This window comes from Thamnophis sirtalis, unplaced genomic scaffold, assembly GCF_051295495.1.
Source record: "Thamnophis sirtalis isolate CommonGarterSnake01/CBP01778 unplaced genomic scaffold, rThaSir2_p1.2 scaffold_5, whole genome shotgun sequence".
Lineage (NCBI taxonomy): Eukaryota > Metazoa > Chordata > Lepidosauria > Squamata > Natricidae > Thamnophis > Thamnophis sirtalis.
The window spans coordinates 113,734,866-113,759,105 of record NW_028261385.1 but is presented as its reverse complement, the minus strand read 5'-3'; the positions used below and the strand labels follow the sequence as shown (position 1 = coordinate 113,759,105).

The 24,240-nt window shown below is 35.8% G+C and overlaps 1 protein-coding gene across 23 annotated transcripts in view; it reads right to left on the bottom strand.

Moving 5' to 3' along the window:
• LOC148045565 (poly(rC)-binding protein 3) overlaps positions 1–24,240 on the bottom strand; it is a 62,712-nt gene that overhangs the window by 30,119 nt on the left and 8,353 nt on the right. For 9 of the 23 annotated variants that reach the window (XM_087716622.1, XM_087716599.1, XM_087716603.1 and 6 more), the window contains exons 2-8: positions 17,964–18,110; positions 14,852–14,875; positions 12,838–12,870; positions 8,302–8,418; positions 7,289–7,420; positions 5,791–5,937; positions 3,312–3,455 (exon numbers count right to left, since the gene is read on the bottom strand). In XM_087716622.1, coding sequence (XP_087572748.1) covers positions 3,312–3,455; positions 5,791–5,937; positions 7,289–7,420; positions 8,302–8,418; positions 12,838–12,870; positions 14,852–14,875; positions 17,964–18,032 — 666 coding nt within the window. In that variant the 5' untranslated portion in view covers positions 18,033–18,110. The remainder of the gene's footprint in view (positions 1–3,311; positions 3,456–5,790; positions 5,938–7,288; positions 7,421–8,301; positions 8,419–12,837; positions 12,871–14,851; positions 14,876–17,963; positions 18,111–24,240) is intronic. The other 14 variants (XM_087716606.1, XM_087716607.1, XM_087716613.1 and 11 more) reach the window with 3 other exon arrangements.

Sequence of the window (24,240 nt, the reverse complement as noted above, 5' to 3'; positions counted from 1 at the left end):
AACATGATTTAGATTGAGAAAAAAATGAGGGTGTGTGTGTTGTCAAATAATTTACTATTTAACAATCTGGCTCACCCAAGTCTCTGTCAGTTGCAAAGGAAAATAGATAGGTACAATTTTGGTGAGATGGACCTTTTCTTCCATATTGCTACCAAATCCAACTTGCCCCACACCATCATTAAAGCAGCATTTCAGAGAAGAAAATCCCAATATTATGTGTTCCTTAGCTCAATGCAGCCAGAGGCTCTGTTGTATGTTAGCTGTGGATGTATTTCAGATTGTATGTCTGTTAGTGATTCAACCATATTATTCACTTTGTTTTAAAATATTATATTTCCTGTTTTCAAGCACTAATCTTATTTGGCCACTTGAACCATCAGAACATTTTATTTAATTAAATGAGAATGTACAATTATTTGTTATGTGGAAAATCAAGATTCATCCAGATAAATGTTATTGTTTAAATTAGCTAACAATCAAGACAGGGTGATGCAAGTATTTCAAATAGACCCTAGTGCACTTGGGATGTTTTTCTGAAGTTAACACAAAAGTTAAGCAGTGAAAAAAAAAGATGTATAATTTACAGTGATAAATTTTAGAAGAAATGCTAATAACAGGAGATGTTAACTACCTGGACATGTGTTGTAAAACCATTTCAGGCAAAACTGCAGTTTCCAAAATTCTTCTATGGTCTTTCTGACTGCTTCATTGTCAAGAAAATTGAAGAAGAAACAAGAGAACTGATGATCCTAATGAACAGGGAACAGTGTTGAAGTAGGGAATAGCCATTGAAGGTGCAAAACAAGGAGAAGCTTAGATAGAATGTTGATATAATCTTGCAGTTCAAGTGTTCCAGAAATAGATTGAAGCATAATCATAAATGTACACTACAAAGTTAATTTCAACAAGCTGAGAGAAATAGATTAACTAAATCTGATTGCGTTGACAGAAATCCTTAGGTCAAAGGAAATAAAGGAGGACTGGCACTGGAAATACAATAACACATCATTCCATTGAGGGGAAAAATGGGTTTAGAAAACTGTTGTGGGTGCATTGGATAATTTTGACTAAGCTAAATGTTGAAGATAAAATCTGGGAGAAAACAAAAAGGGTGTTGTAATTTCCAAGAAGTATCAGCAAGTAGTTAATATTTGCAGAAAGAAATCAAGTTTAAATTGCAACTCAGTGCAAGGCTGACTCAGTGTAATTCTGTTGTGTTAAAATAGAAATATGGAGGACAGGCACATCGTTAGAGAACTGGAGGAAGGAAAAAGGAGGACCTGAGGAATTACAGGTTAGACATCTTGATATTGAAAATTCTGGAATAGATTATTAAGCATTTTGTGAGCATTTAGGAAAGAATGAAGTGCTTGGAAGGCTAGCAGAGACCTATCAAATATTATGAGGTTCAAAAACCTGATTTCTTTTTTACTGACCATTTAGTTGATCATGGGGATATGCTGCATGTAATGTATCTTGACTTCAGCAAACATTCAACGAAGTCTCCCATGAAATTGTAGAAGAGAAGATGGCAAAATGAGGGCTAGACTATGTTGCCATTAATAGATTACAGAACTGGTTGGATAATCGTACTCAACAACTGTATATTTGTGATTTCCCATCAATTTGAAAATTAATGTCAAATGGTAATGGTAAACTGCAGGACTCAATTCTGTTCAATGTACTTGAGATCCAGTTTGGACTATTGGTGAAGGCACCAATCTAGAAAGCAGGAGACCATGAGTTCAGGTTCCACCTTATCCATGAAAGCCAGCTGTGTGACCTTGGGACAGTCTCTATGTCTCTGCTCACCTCACCTCAAATGATAGTTGGGGGCAAAATAGGGAGAGGAAGATGTGTTGGATATATTCAACGCCTTGAGTTATTTGTAAAAAAATAAAAGCTGGATACAAATAAATTAATAAATATTTATAAATGACATGGATGACAAGTTACAAAATGATACAAATATAGAAGGGCTACCTTAGGATTAGGGTCAAAGATCTTTGACAGGCAGGAAGAGTGAGGAGAAACCAGTAAAATGAATTTCAACAAGGATAAATGCAAATTGAAGGCACAAGTATAGGATAAAGGAACTATATTGGATAGCAGTATGACTAAAAGAAACTGATTGTGTTGGCACATGACATAAAACAATGTGATGCCAAAATTGTCAATACAGTTCTTGACTGCATCAGCAGAAGTAGCATCTAAATCAAGAGAAATCATTGTTCCTCTCTATTCTCTGATAATTACATAGCATCTAGAATACTGCATCCAGTTCAGGTCACTTCATTTCAGAAAAGAAATGGGCAAACCTGAGCATATGTTGAGGAGAACAACAGAGGTAACTGAGGACCTGGAAGTAAGGAACAGTTGGAGGCACTGGTATGTTGAGCTTGCAGAAGAGAAAACTGCAGGAAGACATGATATTGAAAGGGTTGACATTTTTTGGGGAAGAGAGGGCAGATTCAGAAATAATAGATTGAAATGGCAAGATTGGACAGTAGGAAGAATTTTCTAATCTTCAACAATGAAAGTGACTGATTTGTTAGATGATGGTCTTACTTTACTGGAGATCTTTGAACAGAAGCTGCATAACCATCAATTTAGTGGTGGATTCCTGAATTGGAGGTTTGGACTTCAGTAAATGACTTCCAAGATCTCTTCCAAATCTTATGTTCTCTGATTCCATGAAGATGAGCTTCATGAGCACTGAGAAGTAAATAAATTATGTAATACTGAATGTAGAAATAAACATAAGCTTAATTTTTTTTAGGACAAGATAAACAGGAATTACTTTTCTTCTATTTGCTAGCATCTCACTAAAATACTGTGTAAAGGCCATAGTGCAAATAGATGAACATGTGACATGATTTGGTGGATATTTTGCCCCAATTCTTTTCTTAGAAAAAGTTGACAGAACAACCATTTGCTATGTATTGAGATCTCTGAATTCAATCTGAATGTTATTTTAGAAAGTATTCTTGCCTTTCTGTGAGGTCAGCCAACTCCCAACTATATTTATGAGTAATGAATTTATGTAGAATCAGCTCACATATATCTATTGTTCTAGATCTTAGTTGGTAACATTTATTGTCTTGTGATTTAAGCGAAGACTGAGGAGAGTCTGTCTTGTGCGATCTAGATCCCTATTTCCTTTTGTTGTACCAGATGGTATTCATACTGCTTATTCAATTGCTACCCCCAGTATTTTGCAAACAAAGAGCTTTGAGTCCACTTGTCCTGGTGTAACATGAATGGGATGACACCATGCAAGTGAAAAGGCAACAAAACCTGAGTGCACTAACAGGCAGCGGCTGGTGCTGCAGTAAAAGGCTGAGGTTGGCAGTGGAGGCTGCAAGTGGGTCGGCTCTTACCTGACCACCTGCAAAAATGACAGGGGTGGAGGCAGGCTTTGGGCGATAGGGGATGGTGGCACCTTTCGGTGGGGACTAGGAAAAGGGACAAGGAGAGGGAGAGAGAACATTAGACCACATTTCCTAAAACAATAGCAAAAAGAGTGTTAGAGGGCAACCAAACATGTACAAATAAAACCATACTGAATATGAACTGATAAAGTTAACTTTGCAAAGTTTTGTTACCAGACCAGAAACTAGAATCATTTAGTGGACCATTAATCGTGGCCAGGTGTTCACTTGCCTTGGGATTGCTGGGCACAAATTAAAGGCTCTCCTTTCCATCAATGTTCTGCTTAAGACAGCAGCAGAGGGATTGTGAGATTGCAAGGTTTCCAGCCCTCTGAAGACCACTTCCAAGAACTTTCTCTGAGCCTTTAGACCAAATTATGTCTTCTATTTTTTCTGCTGCCAGGAAGCTGCTCCTTTTTATTTTAGTATTTTTGGACAATCACAAGATACATTTCAAAAACTGTTGCAAATAGTTTAGTAATATAGCTCATTCACCCACTTCATTTTTTTCCAAATAGCCACCAATCTGGTATGAAATGTTTAGCCAAAAGGCGTGAATATGGCTTCCTGAGACTTTCATAAATTATTACCCAATTCTAATTTTTAAATAAGGGAGAAGAAAATTACTAAATGTATGATTGGAAAGTAACTAAAGTAAGTGTATTTAATGACATTTAACTAGAAATAAAATCAAATTAAGTTTTAATGCTGGCTTTATTTGCTACTTTTGGGAGCACTGCTGCCCTTAGCTACTACTCAAAAGTCAAATATGGCCCAAGAAACAATTGCACATCCCTGTGCTAAAGTTACTTATATTTGGATTAACATTTGCTCCTCCACATAGCAGTCGAATCTAACTGTGTGGACCTTATTTTTATTCTCATGTACTGCATATTAATCTGAAGAATTTTTACTTTCTTTCAAAACTTGCATATGCAATTGTTATAATTTGATTTTTCAATTCTCCTTTAATATTTAGAATGAATGTCATTTCTGATGCTGCATAAATGAAGCATCACAAGTCACAATATTTGGATATTCTAAGCAGACATATCTAGCAGGAACAGAAAAGACATATCTAGCAGGAACAGAAAATAATATCAAGTGTAGCAATAGCTCTTAGACCTATATACTGCTTCATAGTGCTTTTACAGCCCTCTCTAAGCAGTTTACAGAGTCAGCATATTGCCCCCAACAATCTGGGTCCTCATTTTACCCACTTCGGAAGGATGGAAGGCTGAGCTGTTGAGATTTGAACTGCCAAACTGCAGCTAGCAGTCAGCTGAAGTAGCTTGTAGCACTGCACTCTAACCACTGCGCCAGCTTGGCTCTTAATTAAGTGTAGCAACAATTAATTTTACCAGTGAAGTTCAAGACAGTGAAATTCATGAAGGAAAATGTAAAACAGAATTCTGGAAATAATGAACCCTGGCCTGGAGCCAATGGAGCATAATGAAGTTATACATAGAAAGGTTATTTAATTACATGAAAAAATTAACATGCTGTAGATGGGTCTAGGTAGTGTCTTAGCTGAAATATTCATGAAATGTTATCTTGAAAATTTGCAATAAAAACAGATAAAGCACTTGCTTTTTTAGATACATTTGGAAAGCCCCTTTTTATTTTGGTGAGGTTTAAACACCCTGCTATTATTGTAGCTAGAATTACTCATTAACTTCAGCTACCAGGAATCTGCTCTTGCACTGATTTCTTCAAAAATTTTTCATAAGCATGAATCCACCTCCAACTCCCACCTAATACAATATTATCAATGCACATTCTTGTTTCCAGATTTTCATTTGCTAGCATACACATTTTAATGGTAGTTCCACAGCACATCACCTAATGGTGTTAATGCTTTATTTTATTTTTGGATAAAAGTGCTCTAAAATCAAGAGAGCTTTCATCTGAAAGCAGAGGATGGAGACAAATAGAAACCACATATTAGTCTTATGTTAGAAATATTCTTGACAACTGAAGAATACAAATCATAGCAGGAAATTAATGAATTAGAAAAATAGAAATGATATTATTAATGCACTCCTCTTTTCATTCCTGTTTTGTTGGATTGCTGAACAATATAATTGTTTCATATTAAATCTGCAAAAATGTATCTCACTGCATCTTTTATAACTAAAGTATATTTAATGACAATATAAACCAAATGTCCTAGTAGGCATTGCATGCCTGCATACTCTTGTCTCCCTGAACTACTATTTTACCCCAAATCCTCATAGAATTACTTTCTCGTGTAGTCACCCAGAGCTGTTTTGAACCACAGATTGATTGAATGCCTGAGTAGGCAAGGACTAATAACAATCCATTTTCAGTTATTTACTTATGGTCCTTTATACTTTACCCCTGTTACAGACTGTACCTCCAGCATCACCACACAGATCTGTTTGACGCATTGGATAATTGCATCGGGGGTCCCTGAGATGGTCACTGCCCTTTCTGTAGAGTTGGGCAGCATATCCCCTGCCACCTGAACCTGAGCACCTGTGGACTGAAGAAAGGAAAAAAGCTTATTTTTTTCTGAACAGGCACTTAAACATCCGTGTGTGTGTGTATGTGTGCGCGCGTGTGTGTGTGAATCCATAAGAACCAAAATGATCAGAGTAGGAACAGCGCATGAGTAAAATAAAAAATAAAACTCAATGAAAAATTTGGCATTAAAAAGATATGAATGTAGGCATCAAGTGAGCCTCTCTCAGGATGGCATTCAACAAACCCACCATGCCTTCTTGTTTCAGTGACCTGGGCATGGAGGCAGCTCAATGAAAGCCTTGGGTAATGAATTGAGAGTGTAAGATACTATCCTACTTCAGGAGCCTAGTCCAATGCCCTTTGGATGGCTTTAGAGAACCATCCAGGCCTTTGAATTCAGCCTATAAATGGACTGATACCCAGGGCAGATTTTAATGGATTAGTAATAACGTGATCAGATGATTACTGTCAACTGCTCATTTTGGACCAATTTTATTTTCTAGACAATTTTCAACATAAAATCCAAACAGAAGATTATAAATCATAGAATAACCATTGCAATATATTTTTGTCCAGGTTTTAATTGTATATTATCTGAAATAATTAAAAATCACTCTGCTAACATGGGCTAGTCATACAGAGTGAGGCAATTGCCCCATGTAGCCAATTATTGTAGATAATTGGCCATCACTGCTCCTGCCCTCTGGAATGGCATTCCTCCCTCCCCCCAAGAGACAAATGGTACCCCCTCTCTTGTGGTTATGGAAGGACCTTAAGATTTGGCTGCATTCTCAGGTCTGGGATTAATATGTTTGTGGGGTTCCCATTATGTTTTCTTTTTATTATTATGGTTGTTTTTAACCCAGACCCTCCATTTTGTTTTACATTTTTCATTGTTTTAACTATCAGTTTAAATTCACCCAAATTTTACTAGAATGGATGGCCATAACAAATTTAGATAAATAAATAAAAGTAAATTACTAGTATTGTATTTTTTGCTGGTTCCACAACAGTGTTACATAAAACAGAATGGAGCAGCTGGAGGGCAGTTATTACCAGGGAATGTCCAGTTAATTTATTTACTTTTTTTAACATATAAGTAATATATTTATAATTGGATTATTGTCATTAATATTAACACCATTTCAACATAGCAGAGATGAACTTAAAGAGATTGTGGCCAAATGAAATTTTCTATAAGTGAAATTCTTGCCCTAAGAAGACATGAAGGTTCTCAATATGATTCCTGCTTCACTTTATGACAGTTGACTTCATGAAGATTTATGAATTAGAGAGATTTAAAGACTGCCCTTTATTTTATTTCTCATAGAAAATAATTTTCTCTGCACATAGGGAAATCAGAGACTTACCTCTCTGATTTCTTTAATCTTGGAGCCTCCTTTGCCTATTAATGATCCACACTGGCTTGCTGGTACAACCAACCTTAATGTAACTGGTGGCTTACTTGTAGCTGTGCTGTTACTCATTGAGTTGATTATATCCTTTAGGAAGGAAGGGAGGGAGGAAGTTTGAATGGTACTTTAGTAGAATGAACCAAGCATTTTTATCACATTGTAGAACTGTGAATGAGCAAATGGGAAAATCAAATTGGTTTTCTTCTGCCTAAATTGTTAAAACCATCAGATCTTTCACATTTAGGAAATTTGTATCTTACATTTTACAATAGTTCTTCATCTTTACCACTATTGCACATTTAGGACGATGTCAAAGGAACAGAATATGAACAAATAATTTTTGTATTAATGTTCATTAAAGAGTGTAATGGCTCAGTGGTTAAAGATGCTGACCTTGTCAGCTAGAAAGCTGACAGCCTGGGTTCAAGACCCAAGCACTGCATAACTTGCCCAGCTCCTGCCTACCTAGCCATTCAAAAGCATGTAAATGCAAGTAGATAAATAGGTACCACTTTGGTGGGAAGGTAACAGTGTTCCGTATGTTCTGGCCTATAGTCATGCTGGCCACATGACCACAGAAATGTATTTGGACAACATTGGCTCCCTTGACTAAGAAATGGAAATGAGCACCGCCCCTTAGAGTTGGACACGACTGGATAGGGGAAGTTAAAGTTGTTTTGCATTGCATTGCTAATCTTCTGAAAAAATGGCTGTATAATTCAGTGAACAAATGTTTTTCAGTCTGATATATCCATATCACAAAATGTTCTCTGGTAGGAGTATTTATTAGAATCCATGCTCGATTCTAGACAAATCCCAAACTAAACCATAATGAAATGATAGGCCTGGTGCATATGTACCGATTGTCATTTTTCCTATAATATTTTTTAAAGCATTTTAAGAGGTTTTTTTTTTTTTTTACCAAGAAAGGGTCAGTAAAAACAAACATTTCTTTTGATGTTTATTACCTCTTCAAATTTGTAAGCAATCATTGCAAATGCTTTGAAGATGGCATCAGTAGGGCCTGTAATGGTCACAATCCTTTCTGGACAGTTTCCTTCTGAGATATTGATTCGTGCTCCACTCTATAATTGAAAAACCACATCTTGTCATACATATGGGGGGATGTTGAAAATATAGGATACTCAGACTTCAGTAAGATATTTGATAAAGTAGACCACAGATATTTTGGAAAAAATGTGGGCTAGATGGTCCCATTATCAAATGGATTCATAGTTAAATGAACAACCGTAGTCAAAGGTAGTCTTTAATGGGTCTATGTCCAGATGGAAGGTGGTATGCAGTGGGGCACCTCAGGTTCTGTCCTGGGCCTGTACACCTGATAAATGTCTTAAATGAAGGAATAGAATGGATGTTCATAAAATTTGCAAATTACACAAAGCTAGGATGGAAGATAGATAAATCCCATGAAGATCCTATAAAGAGTGGTCTATAGTTAGCTTAAAGAAGAAAAAACTAAGAGGAAACATGATAGCAATATTCTGATACATAAAAGGATGTCACAGGGAAGAGAGAATAGATTTATTCTCCCTGGCACCTGAGGATAAGGTATGAATCAGTAGGTGGAAATGTTACAGTGCAAGATACAAAGCTGAACTAAGACAAAATTTCGTGACTATGAATCCAATAAGAAACAGAACAGCCTATGTCTTGAAGTTGTAGATGCTCTATTACTGGAGGTTTTAAAGAAAAAACCTGGACAGCCATTTGTCCAAAATGGAATGAGATAAAATCATAGGGCTGGAAGAGACCTTGAAGGTCTTCTAATCCAATTCCCTTCCCAAGGTAGGACAAATTATTGTACAATCTTCTCTTGAAAACCTCCAGCGATGGAGCCCCACAACTCCAGGAAGCAAGCTGTTCCATTGATTGATCGTTTTCACTGTCAGGAAGTTCCTCCTGATTTCCAGGTTGAATCATCCTCTGACAAGCTTCACCCATTGCTTCTTGTCCTGTCCTAGCAGCTGGGGAGAATAAATTAATGCCTTCTTCCCTGTGATAGCCCTTCAAGTATTGGAAGACTGCTATAGCAATATCAATAGCAATAGCAGTAGACTTATATACCGCTTCATAGGCCTTTCAGGCCTCTCTAAGCGGTTTACAGAGAGTCAGCATATTGCCCCCAACAATCTGGGTCCTCATTTTACCCACCTCGGAAGGATGGAAGGCTGAGTCAACCCTGAGCCGGTGATATTTGAACCGCTGAACTGCTGATCTAGCAGTAGCCTGCAGTGCTGCATTTAACCACTGCGCCACCTTGGCTCTATCATGTCTCCTCTGAGCCTTGTCTTCATTAGGCTAAACACCCCTAATTCCTTTAGTTCTTCATTGCATAATTTAGTCTCAAGACCTCTTATCATCTTTGTTGTTCTTCTCTGCACTCTTTCTAGGGGCGCAGCAGCATTTTTTGTATTGTGGTGACCAGAACTGGATGCTGTGTTCAAAATGTGACCTCATCTATGCAGTACAGAGAGGTACAATCACTTCTCATGATCTTGACGCTACCCCTCTGTTGATGTACCCTAGAACTGTATTGACTTTTTGGCAGCTGCAGTACACTGCTGGCTTATACTTAAGTGGTAACTAGGGCACCTAGATTCCTCTCTCAGTTACTACCGTTGATCCAAATACCTCCTATTCTATAACTGTACATTTGGTTTTTAGGATCTAGTTTTAAGATTTTAAGATATTGTATTTGCATTTTGTTTTAAGATTCCTGTATTGGGCAGGTGGCTGGACTAGAAGACCTATATACAGCAGATTCTTAGAAAATATATAGATTTCGTATTGGTTATGAATTATCAATTATATTTATATGGAAATGTTTAGAACGGCATTTAGAACAAACCAGACACTCAAAATATATGAGAATTATAATCTAACATAAACCGCATAGGTTCTAACTCAAGTAGCAACCAAACAACAATGTATAATTAGCCTTAGATTACAACTTCTTTTGACCTTATGAAAAGAACTCTGTTCAGGCACTTAGAAATTCAGAATAGCTTGGGTGGCCTTGACCAGCTTCTTAATATCTATGTAGGAAAAATTACAGAGCAGGATCTAGGTTTTCTCTAGTAGTTCAAAATGCTTATCTGTACTTTTGTCATAGGGAAGCTAATCTTCTTTCAATGCTAAAGAATATGACTGCGTGAAGAAAAAAACCCACTGGTCAACAAATTTCAAGCCTTCTCCACTCTATTTTTATGTAATGTGAACATGTCAGCTGGGCTCAATATTTCAACTAATTCAACTTTGTGCTAAAACGCATCCCAGGGTGGAGGAATTTCCTAGTGGATGCCCTCTCCCGCATGCCCCAGTACAAATACAGACAGAAGCAGGTAGTAGACACCATCCTCCCCTCTGCCCAAACAGCAACCGAAGAGAATGTCAAGCAACTACAGGACCGGCAAAACTAACCTGCAAGCGATCTAACCATGAAACTCAAAACCCAAGTGCAAGCAGAGCCCTAGTTCTGTGACAACCAAAGTATCTTGATAAAAAGGGAGGGCCTAGCATGGAAGAGGACAAAACTCTACATTCCAGAGTCCCTTTGCACCTTAATCCTTCAGAGGAGCCACAATGTCAAATCAGTGAACCACTTTGGGACTTTACACTTAATAAGGAAGCAATTCTGGTGGCCTGGCATGAAGAAAGACATGGACAGTTATGTGAAAAGTTACACCATATGCGCCACTACGAAAAAGCAACCAGGAAACACCCCCCCCCCCCCCCCCGGACTGCTGCAACCGGTGGTAAAGCCAAGAAGACCATGGGAGAAAATCATAATGGACTTTATAGTGGAGTTGCCAAATAGCAACTCCTTGTTGGTCTTGGACTGTGATTAACTTATTCTCCAGGCAGCACACTTCATACCCTGCAGTGGACTATCCTCAGCCCACCAGCTTGTCAAACTGTTCCTGAAGCACAGCTACTGCCTGCATGGAGTGCCACGAAGAGTCATCTCAGACTGTGATCTGGACTGTGATTGACTTATTCTCCAAGCAGGCACACTTCATACGCTGCAGCGGACTACCCTCAGCCCACCAGTGACTCAAACTGTTCCTGAAGCACAGCTACTGCCTGCATGGAGTTCCATGAAGAGTCATCTCAGACAGAGGGTTCCAGTTCATGGCTAAATTCTGGAGGGAGTTCCTGCAGTCCATTGGGTCATCCCAGAACCTTAGCTCAGTTTTTCATCCGGCCACCAATGGGGGGGGGATGTTTGAATGCCATGGTAGAGCAGTACCTGAGGTGTTAAGTGAACTATCAGCAGTCCAATTGGGTGGACCTCCTCCCTTTCACTGAGGTGGCATACAATAATGCTGTTCATAGTAGCATGGAACTAACTCCGTTCAAAGTAGTGAGCAGCATGGACTTTATCCCAATGCCAAAATACACAAGGGATCCCCCTCCTCAGGCAGCTTGACAGACTGGCTGCCAACGCTAAAAGCAGCATGGGAAAATGTCAAGAAAGCACTGGCTAAAGCAGCACAGACCTATAAGCAACAGCTACACAAACATCAAGCCCCACAATGGCCATTCCAGCTGGGGGAAAAGGTCTACCTCTCCATGAAGTACCTGAGGTTAAAACTCCCCAGCAAGAAGCTGAGACCCAAGTCCATGGGGCCATTCCCCATAGTGAAGATTATCAATCCGGTTATGGTGCAATTAAAATTGCCCCGACTACTAGGGAAGATGCACCTGGTATTCCATAGTAGCCTCTTAAAATACGTGGGACCACTACCCCATGAGCTCCTGGACCCAGCGGTCATAGGAGGCCAAACCCATTATGAGTTGCAACACATCCTAGACTCGAGGTGGCACAGTAGGCAGCTCTAATATCTAATTAAGTGGAAGGGCTACCCCCTATTAGAGGTGACTTGGGTAAAGAGTAGAAACATTGAAGCTGACCACCTCATAGCTAAATTCCATGAAGACAACCCAACAAAACCTGGGGGGGGGCTCGCACCCCTAAAATCTATACCTGTACTCAAACTAGTTTTGCTTTGCACAAGTTACCTTCAGGAAGTGAGGGAAGCCGAATGTTAACTCACAAAGCATTCCTGACCTGTTCTTGAGTTGCCATAGGCAGGGGGATAGGGAATCGAGCCTCGCAGCTGCATTGAGGAACTTGCATTTCAGTCAAAACAAAGCACATTCCAGCCAGCAAATGTCAGGGCCATCTCCACAGAGATCCACAGTGGCTGGAGGGAGTGACTTGTACAACCCGTGAAATTGCTTTGTTGGGGAATGTGACTGATGACACACCTTGGGTGGAGGGGGAAACAGGGTCAGAGCCAAGGCTCGAATTGAGGTCAGAGTTGGCTTCACTTGGTCCGTGCCGACATGATGCTCCTAATAAATAACTGGATTTCTTTTGAAGCTTGGCTTGAGACTCATGATTTAATTAGGGCATCAGTCAGAACCCTGACAATTGCATTTATTCCCATATTATTTTATACTATGGTAATGATGCTCACCTCCTCACGCATCTTTTTTACTGTCTCTCCTTTCTGCAACAAAAACAAGAAAAGAAACAGTTGTAAGAACAAACTGACTAAAATGTCATTACTCTTCACATGACACATAATACACAGATTGTTATCTTTTACATGGTATATATGTAATATTGATAAGCACTGTCCAATCAATAAAAGTGTGGAATGGAAGCAAGGTAGAATGTTGAAAAATTAAAGTGAATTTGAAAATCTTGGAACTCATAATAGTGAATATGCACAATGTATAATCAATTATGAAATATGATTCAGAATCTGAACAATTCAAGTTCTATATGATTAAAGGAATGCAAAACTTGCATACAATTATAAAAATGGAATAGTGGGCATTTTGGTGAAAATGGATATTAAGTTCACCCTGAACTTTATCTTTAGAGAGAATTAATTAAAAATATTTTAATCACTGATTTTATCACTGCAGTCACAATTGCTAAAATTATAATTTTTTTCTCCAAAATGCTGGAAATGCAATGAACATTTTGATGGGGGGGGGGGGTTCCATTCACAGTAGCAATGTTGCAAAGGTCAACAATATTGGAAATTAATTCATTGTAGAATGGAACAAATCTTTAAAGTCATAATACTGTTTCAATCTGAATTTTTTTTTACTTCACCAAACCACATTTTCTTTCAAAATACAAGGAATTGGCATTATACGTGGTAATGGTTGCATTATATGATTAATTAAATTGTGTGCATATTCTTTGATATTTTGAATAACTTCATATCTAAAAAGTAGACCTTATGTACATTTCAATCTTATTTGGAAACTATTTCTGGAATACAGTTCTGTAAATGGAATTGTGTCACATACTGCACAAGAGTTTAGAATTGTTATTTCAATTTAACATACAGTTTATAAATCATTTACAATATTCTTTCAATGTACTTCTTTTCTCTGATTAATTTGTGTTAAACAAATATTTCTTACAATTCAAAAGAGATATATTTTGATTAGAAATTGAATATGAAATATCTTAGAGTACTCTAAATTGTTAATTGTGTACTGCAGTATATTAGTCAAATGAAAATTTAAATCTCCTGGTTATTCAAGAGTTTTTTATTATCTGCCATCCATATTTTATTGCTTATATTGTGGTTTTTTCATTACTATATTTTCTATAGTTTTTGCATATTATTCAGTTAGTCATGATTGGAGCCATACAAACTAGGTTCACAGAAAAATAGGCATCAATTTTATCTGTATTATTGTGGATCCAGGTGCTTTTTTTTAATGTGGAGATATGAATGAAAATAAATATTGATTATATTTTGTTTTGGGATCCTTCTAACTGGTGGAGAGATCAGGAACAATAACAGTTTGAGAGACAAAACCTAACTTATATCAAAGGAAATTGACCAACAGAAGTATTTTCATACATTGGTTAATTGGTGTGAATATTTAACTGATGTAAATATTATATTTGATTGAGCCTGATTCCTAGCGACCTCATAGACATAGCTATTTAGTTTACTTTGGAGAGTGAGTTGCTTGATATTAGGAAAAGTATTTCCTCAAAATATTTTCAAATCAGTTTCCTATATGCAATTATTCATATTGTTCCAGGCTTTTCTACAATTATTGACCCTTTGTTTATTATAGCTATGTTCTCAGCATTTCATCAGCTCCAATTTGAATATCTGCATTTTCCTTTACATTCCATCTAAATGAATGCAGATGTTGCTTGATCAGTCTGTTGCCTTCTGCTTTTAATAAGAAACCAGATTTGCAAATAGCTCAGTGGAGAAAACAGTTTACATTTAGGGAAAGGGGAGATGGCTGAATGCATAGCTTCTACTTCACCAATTATAGCTCTCATGCTCTAATTATATACAGCTCTTATTCTCTCAAAACCAGATAGGAAGGAAGAGGGAGAGAAGACAGAATCTCGAGCCCCTTGCTGGTCACCTCCCACATGGATAGCTCTGCCCACAAACAACATATCTGAGTTTTCAAACGTAAAGTACATCACATTACCTTCCCAATGATGCTTCCAACTTCCTGTTGGGAAAAAAAATGGCAACAAAGTAAGAATGTAAAAGCTTTAATTATCAGTAAATCTTATTTATTTGGTTCATAGTGTTTATTAATTTCCGATCACAATTGCATGGGTACTCAGTGCAAAATAAACAATTTCTTTATTAGCAAGAATGTAAAACAATGAATAAAAGAACCACCTTTGTAGAGTTCCAAAGATTTTAGCATAGCCAGTTTTGCCTGCACTGATAGCTTCCCTTGGACAGCTAGTTCTTGCTGTTGTGACTGTATAGCCATATTTTGAATTAAATGAAAAGTTATTACTGAATTTAATGTTGGCTAGGTAAAACCCAAAATGAAAAATGCATTAGATATTAAAAGAGAACCTCTGCCAGCCTTTGATATCAATTAACAAAGATATATGTTTGTTACTTGCATCAGTAGGGACATTCCCTCTCCATCTCTACTACAGCAAGGTTTACATATTTGCACTTTGCTAGTAGATAAGAAAAAGAAGAATTTTACCATGTAGCTTTCTCCAGAGGTGGGCTGCTACCGGTTCATACTGGTTCAGGCAAACTGGTAGTTCTGACCAGCGGCTGGGCCTGCCCCCCTGCCCCAGTGCTTTCCCATCCTATATAATTGGTGTGTGTTTGAAGGCGCACACGAGAGCGAAGTGCTCACATTTTCTGTTCTGGGTGAACCCATTACATTATACAATGCCCACCTCTTATTTTCTCCCTTCCCCATTGAAGACAAACATTTTTAAAAAATTGAATAGCCATGCCCAAATAACTATCCTAACCCTAACAACAACCCTGTTTATTTATCAAGCTGGGTTCACACTTTTGCCCATATTTACAGTAAGATATAATGCATGAACAGGTTTGCTGTAAACAGGAATGTTAGTGAACTCACTATATCACAATTTGGCAATCTGAGGTTCATGGACACTAGCTTTAGTTCTCCTAACATATGGCATTAGCTTCTAGTATTTTAATTTCCTCCAAAATTCCTATTTAATACAGACTTATCCATATTGATGAATGGTGATCAGAGCAGTATTGATACAAAAGAACTCAGATGTATTGGCTCTGTCCAAAACATTTTTTGATACTTTATCTCTTGCTTGATATTACTGTATTCAGAAATCTTGCCTGCCTGGAGTGGGGAAACAAAATAACTTCTAGGAACAAAAGGCTTTTACTCCTTTTGTCTGTATCTTCATGCACAACTGAAGAGATGTGGCTGCATATCTCCATCTCCTGTACTTGGAGAAATTCCTGCAAGAAGTATCAAAATCATACTTACATTTTAAAATAATTGCTTATTTATTTATTTATTTATTTAACTCATCTCATGGCAGCGATTCTGGGTAGTGTGCAATACCTAACCAAAACAATCCAGAACAACAATTTCTTTGCCAACCAGAGTCATTTATTTGAGATGGGCAGCCATAGAAATTGAATAAATTAATAAACAAATCCAATTAAAAATATTTGAGGTTGCACAAATCATGGTATTTACTCAAAAAACATAATGTAAACAATTGGCTAGCAGAATTTGCTCAGCCTTTCAGCTCAAATGCAGTGGAGAAGAGCCAGATCTTTAAAGCCTTACAAAAGGCTAAATGAAATCGCCCTTGCAAATAAATATAAAATGGCGAACTAGCCAATCTAACCCCCAAAATAAAACTTATTTTTTCCAACCTATATTCTCAATGATTCTCTTTTGTTCCTAGTTAATTGTTCATATAATCAAGTCCCTCTGATCCTACTTAATATAATCTCCTTTTTAATCTGTTGCTTAAACTCCCGTTTTCAGAATCAGAACTTTTATTTATTTTTCTTGATTCAATTGCAGGTCAACAAAAGACTCAATTTAACCCAATTCAGACAATGGCTTGAATAGATATATAAAAATTTCTATATTTTTTAAGATAATGCTACATAAAATCTCATGCTAGTTGTAACAATTGGTTTTCTAACCGATATTTTAGGACCTCCAGAACTTTCAATAAAAGAATAAATATCAGTAAGGGAGTACTTTCCGGAATTCCCCAGAAGACATCAACTCTTTTTAACTCTCTGTAACAGCAACCCTAGTTCTGCATTTCTGTTTCAGTCTACTCTTTATGTATTGCATATGTTTGATTTTTTTCTGCCAATTTTTCTGCCAGACTTATATGGGATGTATCTCTGGAAATTGCCTGTAATCCATCTCAGTGAGGATCTTTGTTTTATAGAGGTACTGTAAATTCCTCTGCTTTGTTAGTATGCCTTAGCTTGCTGACTTAATGTGTCCCTACTTCAAACAGATATCTCAAGATGGGACAGATTCACTTTGATTAGCCACGTCAGTGTGAGAATGGGGGCTTAGTGCATGTAAAAGTTTAGGACTTCAAAGACAGGGACATCAGTTTATACTCAGGGAAATAGTCTCCATATATGAAGACATGTCTAATTTTTGAGAACAAGAGATTTTGAAATAACAAGAGAGAACATAAACATTCATAATCAATTTGTTGCACTTATGTGTTCAACATTTTTGTTAGCAAAAGTGTTTTTACATGATTTATTACTTCATCTTATTACACTACTTTATTACTGATTTTAGTACAAATAGTATTCAAACACTATAATGCTTCTACTCGCTTTCTGTATCCTAAACTGGATATAATCTGTACGTCATCACTGGTGAAGACTACTATTAATTTGTCCCAATAGTTATTACAAACCTATTCACATTTTAAAGAATACCAGGATGAGTAGATATTTATATGGGTCAAACAGTACAGTACAAAAATTAGGAATTTCACCTGCAGAAATCTAAATCAGTCAAGAATCAAGGAAAATGTTACCTGAAACATCAAATTGGGATCAATCCAATTTACAGTCTATGTGACTCCCATGGTTCTAGGACCATATCTGTTATATTTGCTTCTCAATGAAATAATATTCCATATTTAGAAATAATGCATTACATGTACTTTTCAGGGAATAAAAGTGTGGCATACATGAACAGTTTTTGGATTTACATATAAACAAAGTTAGCCTTCATTACTATGCTTGAATTAGAAGTGATGACATGAAAACACTTCAGTATTGCTCACCTTTCCATGCATCAATAATCTGATGGTGAGTGTCACATTCAGACCACCTTCAGAGACTTTAGATTCCATATTTTGTCTTGGAATATTGGATGATGTAGAAACTTTGGAGACTCAAAGAAATAAAGATATATCTCCACAGGAGATCACCTGTCAGTGAAAAAACAAATGCTCCTTTTGTAGGATAAACAAATAAACAAAACAAATATTTGTTGTCACTCAGCACATTAGCTGCAGCTTCAAGTCTAAAGGTGAGGATAAACTTCTATTCAGCAATTTTAACAAGCCCTCCTTACCACAGAAGCCACTTGAGCTTATATATATATATATATATATATATATATATATATATATATATATATATATATATATATATATATATATATATATATATATATATATATATATATATATATATATATATATATATATATATATATATAATATAATATAATATAATATAATATAATATAATATAATATAATATAATATAATATAATATAATATAATATAATAATATAATATATAATATATATATTTTAAAGTCACAACCCCTGGTATGCCCAAATATAGGAGAAAGGTCACTACTTCCATTCTCTGTCCATCGGCTCATTGTAAGAGACCATCCAGACAGAAACCCAATATTTTTACTGTTGCCTTTTTGTTACATTTGTATTGTGTTTGTGCTGATAAATATGTATTATGAATGTTTGAAATGGATCTATACTAGTCTCCCTTTATTTATTTATCAGCACAAACACAACATACATACATACATACATACATACATACATACATACATACATACATACATATAATCGTTATTCCATTTCTCACATGTGAAAGCATTTTGTATTATACAAGAGTTATGATTCTAACTATTCTTTGCCTCAAATCTTTTTATTGTAATTTTTAAAAGATTTTTTTTTAACCCCACCTTGATTATTTTTAAATTGACGAACATATTTAATACTCCTTCCTCCTCCTGTTTTCCCTCCAACAATAATCCTACATGGTGGATTGGGCTGAGAGAGAAAGAGAAACTGGCCCAAGGTCACTCACTTGCCTTTCAAGGGAGGACTAGAACTCTGTCTGTCTCCTGTTTTCTACTGCGCTGCCTTAGCTAATAGGATTATCAGTCTTTGGTAGTGGAATTTATTTTTATTTTGAAGAAAGACACCCCAATTCTGGGAAATGTCCACATGGACTATAGTATCCCTTTTTTCTGTCTGGAAAATATAAAGCATGAAATTCAAGCTGTTATGTAAATATTTCCAATTGATTGAAAAAGTGGGTCATGTGTTAACCAAATGCTCCCGGCTTTAAGATTTATCATTGCTATTAAATTATACACGCTTCATGCTTCAGCATGCAGGGAAGCTACATTAGCCTTTTTTCATTGTACTGGTGAAAGATAAGCATTTTTGTCAGAACTTTAATGGACATATGAGCTACATCGATACATATATAGATACAGATATAGTGGGGAAAAAGGCTGAAAGCCATTTTAGAAAGTATTGGTTAGTTACTTACATTTTCTAGCTTAGACTAGAGTATTCTTTGAATATTTCATTATCATGTACTTAAATTTAAAGAAATCATGAAATGGAGTATTAGACTTTTGTTAGAAAAGCCTGAAGGTCCGACTACTGGAGGCACATGCTGGGAAATACTGGGATAAGAGACATATAATCAAATGTAGTTTAATTATTTTCCATCCTTCTTTAAACTATAGTTTTCTTAATTTCTGTTTGTTTATTTCCATTAATTAGACCACCACAGAAAGCTCAAACACCATCAAGAAAACAAGAGCAAGGAATATTCTAAATTCACTTCTTGAATACATGTTTTCTATATAATTTATATACAAATATATTGACATCAATATTATACCTTTAAAATCCTACTAATACAGATAGTCCTAGGTTTACCACCAGTCACATAGCAAAGTTAAGATGGATCTCCTCAGAGCTACTTATGACTCAGTTTCAAAATTTTACCCACTGCCCCCTCCCCCACACCCCCTCCCCTGGCCCAGGACATGTCATCTCATTTTGCACGCTTGGCAACTGGCCCACATTTACAGCAGTTTTCAGTGTCAGACAGTCATGTGACCTCGATTTATGATTTATTAATTTTTTTGCAAGAAATTGGCATTTACCGGTACTTCTGATTTCTGGCAAAAACACCCATTGGCTGCAATGGGTGTACTTAACAACTGTGGCATTTGCCTAATGACTGCTGTAAAAAAGGTCATAAAATTGGACAATCATATGGTGACTCACTTAATGACTGCTATAACTTACAACTCTAATTCGTAGTTCAATTACAGTTTGAAATCAAAGACATGTATTGAAAAATGTTAACATGTACTAAAGCTGTTTTTAATGTAGGCAACAGAACAAAAGTTGGACATTCTACTTCAAAGGATGTTCTGATAAAAGACAAAAGACATATACTTCAGTCTTGTCTAACATGTTTATTATATGGGGATAAGGTACTTTTTAAATTAAGATGGCATCATAGCTGAATCAGTCTTTTCCATCACTTCCTGTGATATTTTTATAACTATTTTATGGCAACTAATGGAACGGATGACTATTTTATATTTTGATTTTTTCAGAAAGCACCTGTAATTATAAATTAAATCAAACTGAATGTGGCTATGAATAGGACATCTCAGCTGGAACATCATGAGAAGTCAATTAGTTTGTCTATAATTTTTACCTGATTAACTTTTACCTGTTTTACTTGGAAAGATTATTCTGGAAAAAATAAGGTCCCTAGAATTTTATTCTTCTGTGAATAATTTATGTGTAGTTGGAATTATGGCAGTAGAGGCAAAAGACCAACAGGAATTCTTGAAGATATTTTAACACACAAACAATTGTCTTTGCCTGAAGATTATTAGTAAATTTAAGATTTCTCATGAAGTTCTAGATTCTCATTTTCATATTGGTAAGTTTTTTCAGGCATTCACTGAGAATTTCCTTGGACTTTGAGAAATGACATTTTACTTTCAGTAAAAAAGTCTATTTTTGCTTTATTGCAATTGAGAAATAAAAATACTCAAGTCATTCCTTAGTATACTAAGGAAGTTCAAAAATGTAGAAAGAGGTTTAAAATAGCATTGCTTGAGACAACAATCTTCAGTAACTTGTCAAGGTTCCATCTATTTTAGAGGAAAGTAAGATTTTTTTTTTAAAAAAACCATGTTATTGTGACTTTTTCTGCCACATTTGTATTTAGACTGCTGAACATTTTTATACCTGGTTCCTAAATAAATAATTACTTGTGGCAGCTGAATGTTTTTGGCCTCATAAAAAGATTACTACAATTTCTTTTGCAATCACACTTTATTTTCTTTCTCCCCATTTCTTCCCCATCCCTTTGCTCTTTACAGGTAGTCCTCAACATGGCCACAATTGAGAGGAACTTATGTTGCTAAGTGAGGCAGGTGTTAAGTGAGCTGTTCCCAATTTCATGTCCTTTTTGCTGCTGTTGTTAAGCAGATCATATGGTCATTAGATGAATTATGCTTCTTCCACTGACTTTCTCTGGTTGAGAAAGTTGTGAATAGCAACCACATGAATCCAAGACACTGCAACCATTGTAAAAATATACCAGTTATCAAGTGCCCAAATTCTGATCACATGACGGGATGTTGCAACAATCATATATGTGACAACTTTTGTAAGTCACTTTTTCAGCACCATCATAACTTTGAATGGTTGCTAAATGAATGCTCATAAATCAAGGACTTTCTGTATTGCTTTTGTTCTAAATGTGCCCTCACTTGAATAATATACTTTAATGAATCATAATTTTTCTTCTTCTTCCTGCTGATTCATGTAATACGTACATTCATAATTACGCAAATATTAAGCACAGGGAGCATTAAATATGTACTGCAGAATCTTTGACTAGTGCTCATCAGAATGCTTAAATTTTATTTTTAACTATATTTAAAGTTTCTTATCCTACTGTTCTCACTTGTTGGGGAAGGTGGGACTGATATTTTGCTAGAGCATGAATGGATTTATTTTTCTTTCTTCTTGCTCATTGTTTTAAAATTGATAATATTCAATGACAGTCTCCTTTGTAACCTTGAGGTTTCAAACTATATGTAGACAAGTACTGACAAAAATATGAAGATCAATCAGAAATGAAATTGTACTTTTTGCAAGAGATTCATTGTCTCCTTAACCTTTACCAAAAGCTCACGTGAGAATCGTGTATGAAAATTAATAACTATAAACATGCAAAAGCAGTTCCAACTTTGATCAGAAGAAAGTCTACATTGATTGTTAAAAAAGAAATATCAGATGCAGAGGTTTTTTTTTTTAAATAATTGTCAGACTGGATGATCAATATCTACCTCTCCTGAATTTAAATTGCTTCAACAAATTTGTAATTGTTTTTCAAATCTTCATATTGACAATATATATTAATGAGGTGATTTGAATCAGACATTAAATTCCTTTTCATACAGCAACATGCCATGACCTGTATTCTATTTTCGGATTCATAATATAGATTATGTGTCTAGATTTAATTTAATGGATATTTAATATTCTATTAATTTGTATGTTTCTTTTTTTTTTGATGATGAACATTTCTTCCTTAATACTGAACGTTTGCAAGACTTTCCTTAGTTCAATAAACGTTATAAATCATCCGCATGTCAATCTTCAGGGAGCAAGTTCTTAGGCAAACTGGGCAGCAGGGAGGATATTTGTTAAGACTTTGATGTGCAAATTAATATAATTATTAAATAACAAGAGGGCAAAATAGAGTTTGCGCTTCCATAATTGCTTATAATGATCTACTGGCCTTATATCATAGGGAAGAATTATCATATCCATTTTGGAAAAGCAGTCATTCAAATTTCTTCCAATAGTTCACACGTTTTATCACTCAAATAAGGGAAACTTTTGATTCATGCTTTTCAAAATTTTCCACATATGTTCACCACCAAGTGAAACTTATCACAGCATGTTAGGTATAATCTCGCTACCCAGAAATGGGCTATACATAAACTGTGCTTTCTTTGTTTTATTTTCATTCTATATTAGCCCAAATGGAAGTGAGGTATTGATATGTGATCCTCTAAGGTTGCAAATCTAATCTAATCTGACTAACAGCAAAAGAAGAATTGTAAAACACCTGGGAATTACTTATGACAGTCAATAGGAGAGATAAAGTTTAGATTTCTAAATCTTCTAATTTAGCATTGCGTGGAACCCAGGTGCTAGATCATTCCAAGTTGAGCAGGACTATTGGCATATTCCAGGTTCCAAACTAAATGGTTCCAGTTGTCTGAAGGAGCTCAATTTATTTGTATCACTGTAAATATTCAAAAGGGTTGGAAAATGTTGGAAATATGTTTTGATCTGCTCTAGGTATATTCTGAGTATGCCATTTCAAGATTTGGGTCTTATTCGGATGCATTTTAGTTAAGACATGATGTATAAGAATGGTCTCAAATGAACATTCAGGCTCTCAAGGGTTTCTTTATAGGGCTAAAAAAAAGCAAGTAGAATTGTTACTCCCTCAAATCTAGTTTGATTCTGAATTTTATCTTTAAAAAGGGCAGCCTTCTTTCAAACTTCTTATCTCATTCCAATGCAAGAAAATAAAATGGGTGGAGTTTCTTCAGCAGAAACTGAGTAGATTACTATTATAATCCCCCCAATTGAAAAGAAACCATTATATTATTCATTTTTTAAATTGCAAATAAAATTGCTATTGTTGTAGTGGAGAAAATGTTGTTTTAAATTATGTCTGTCTGGGCAGTACTGCTTTCTACTGAGCCAATTGTCAGCAGGTTGTCTGTCCTGTGAGATTTAGGTTTTTTCCATTCTAAGGCCACCGTAGAAGGGAGATGAGGTGTCAGGCCAGGAACCAGGCATTCTGAACCCATTTATCAACTTACAATTCAAGATTTATTCTGATTCATGTTTTTAATTAAATGTGGTACATGTCTTAATTAAGAGAGAAGCTAAGAAATATCCTAAAACTGAAGGATGCCTTCTATGTAAGCTTAGGGGTTAGTTAAAAATTTGTCTTTTTGTATCAGAAGTTTTTATGCTAACTCCACTTATGTATATTGGTACCCTCTCAAGCTATTTGAATCTCATATCCTTGCCAATAAATTCTGTGCCTGATCACCCATTACACATTATGGGAGACTGAAGTTTGAGTTGTATTATGATTTTATGAACACCAAATGCCATATTCCATCCTGTTAATCAATGTTTGTGTGTTTGACTAAGGTAAA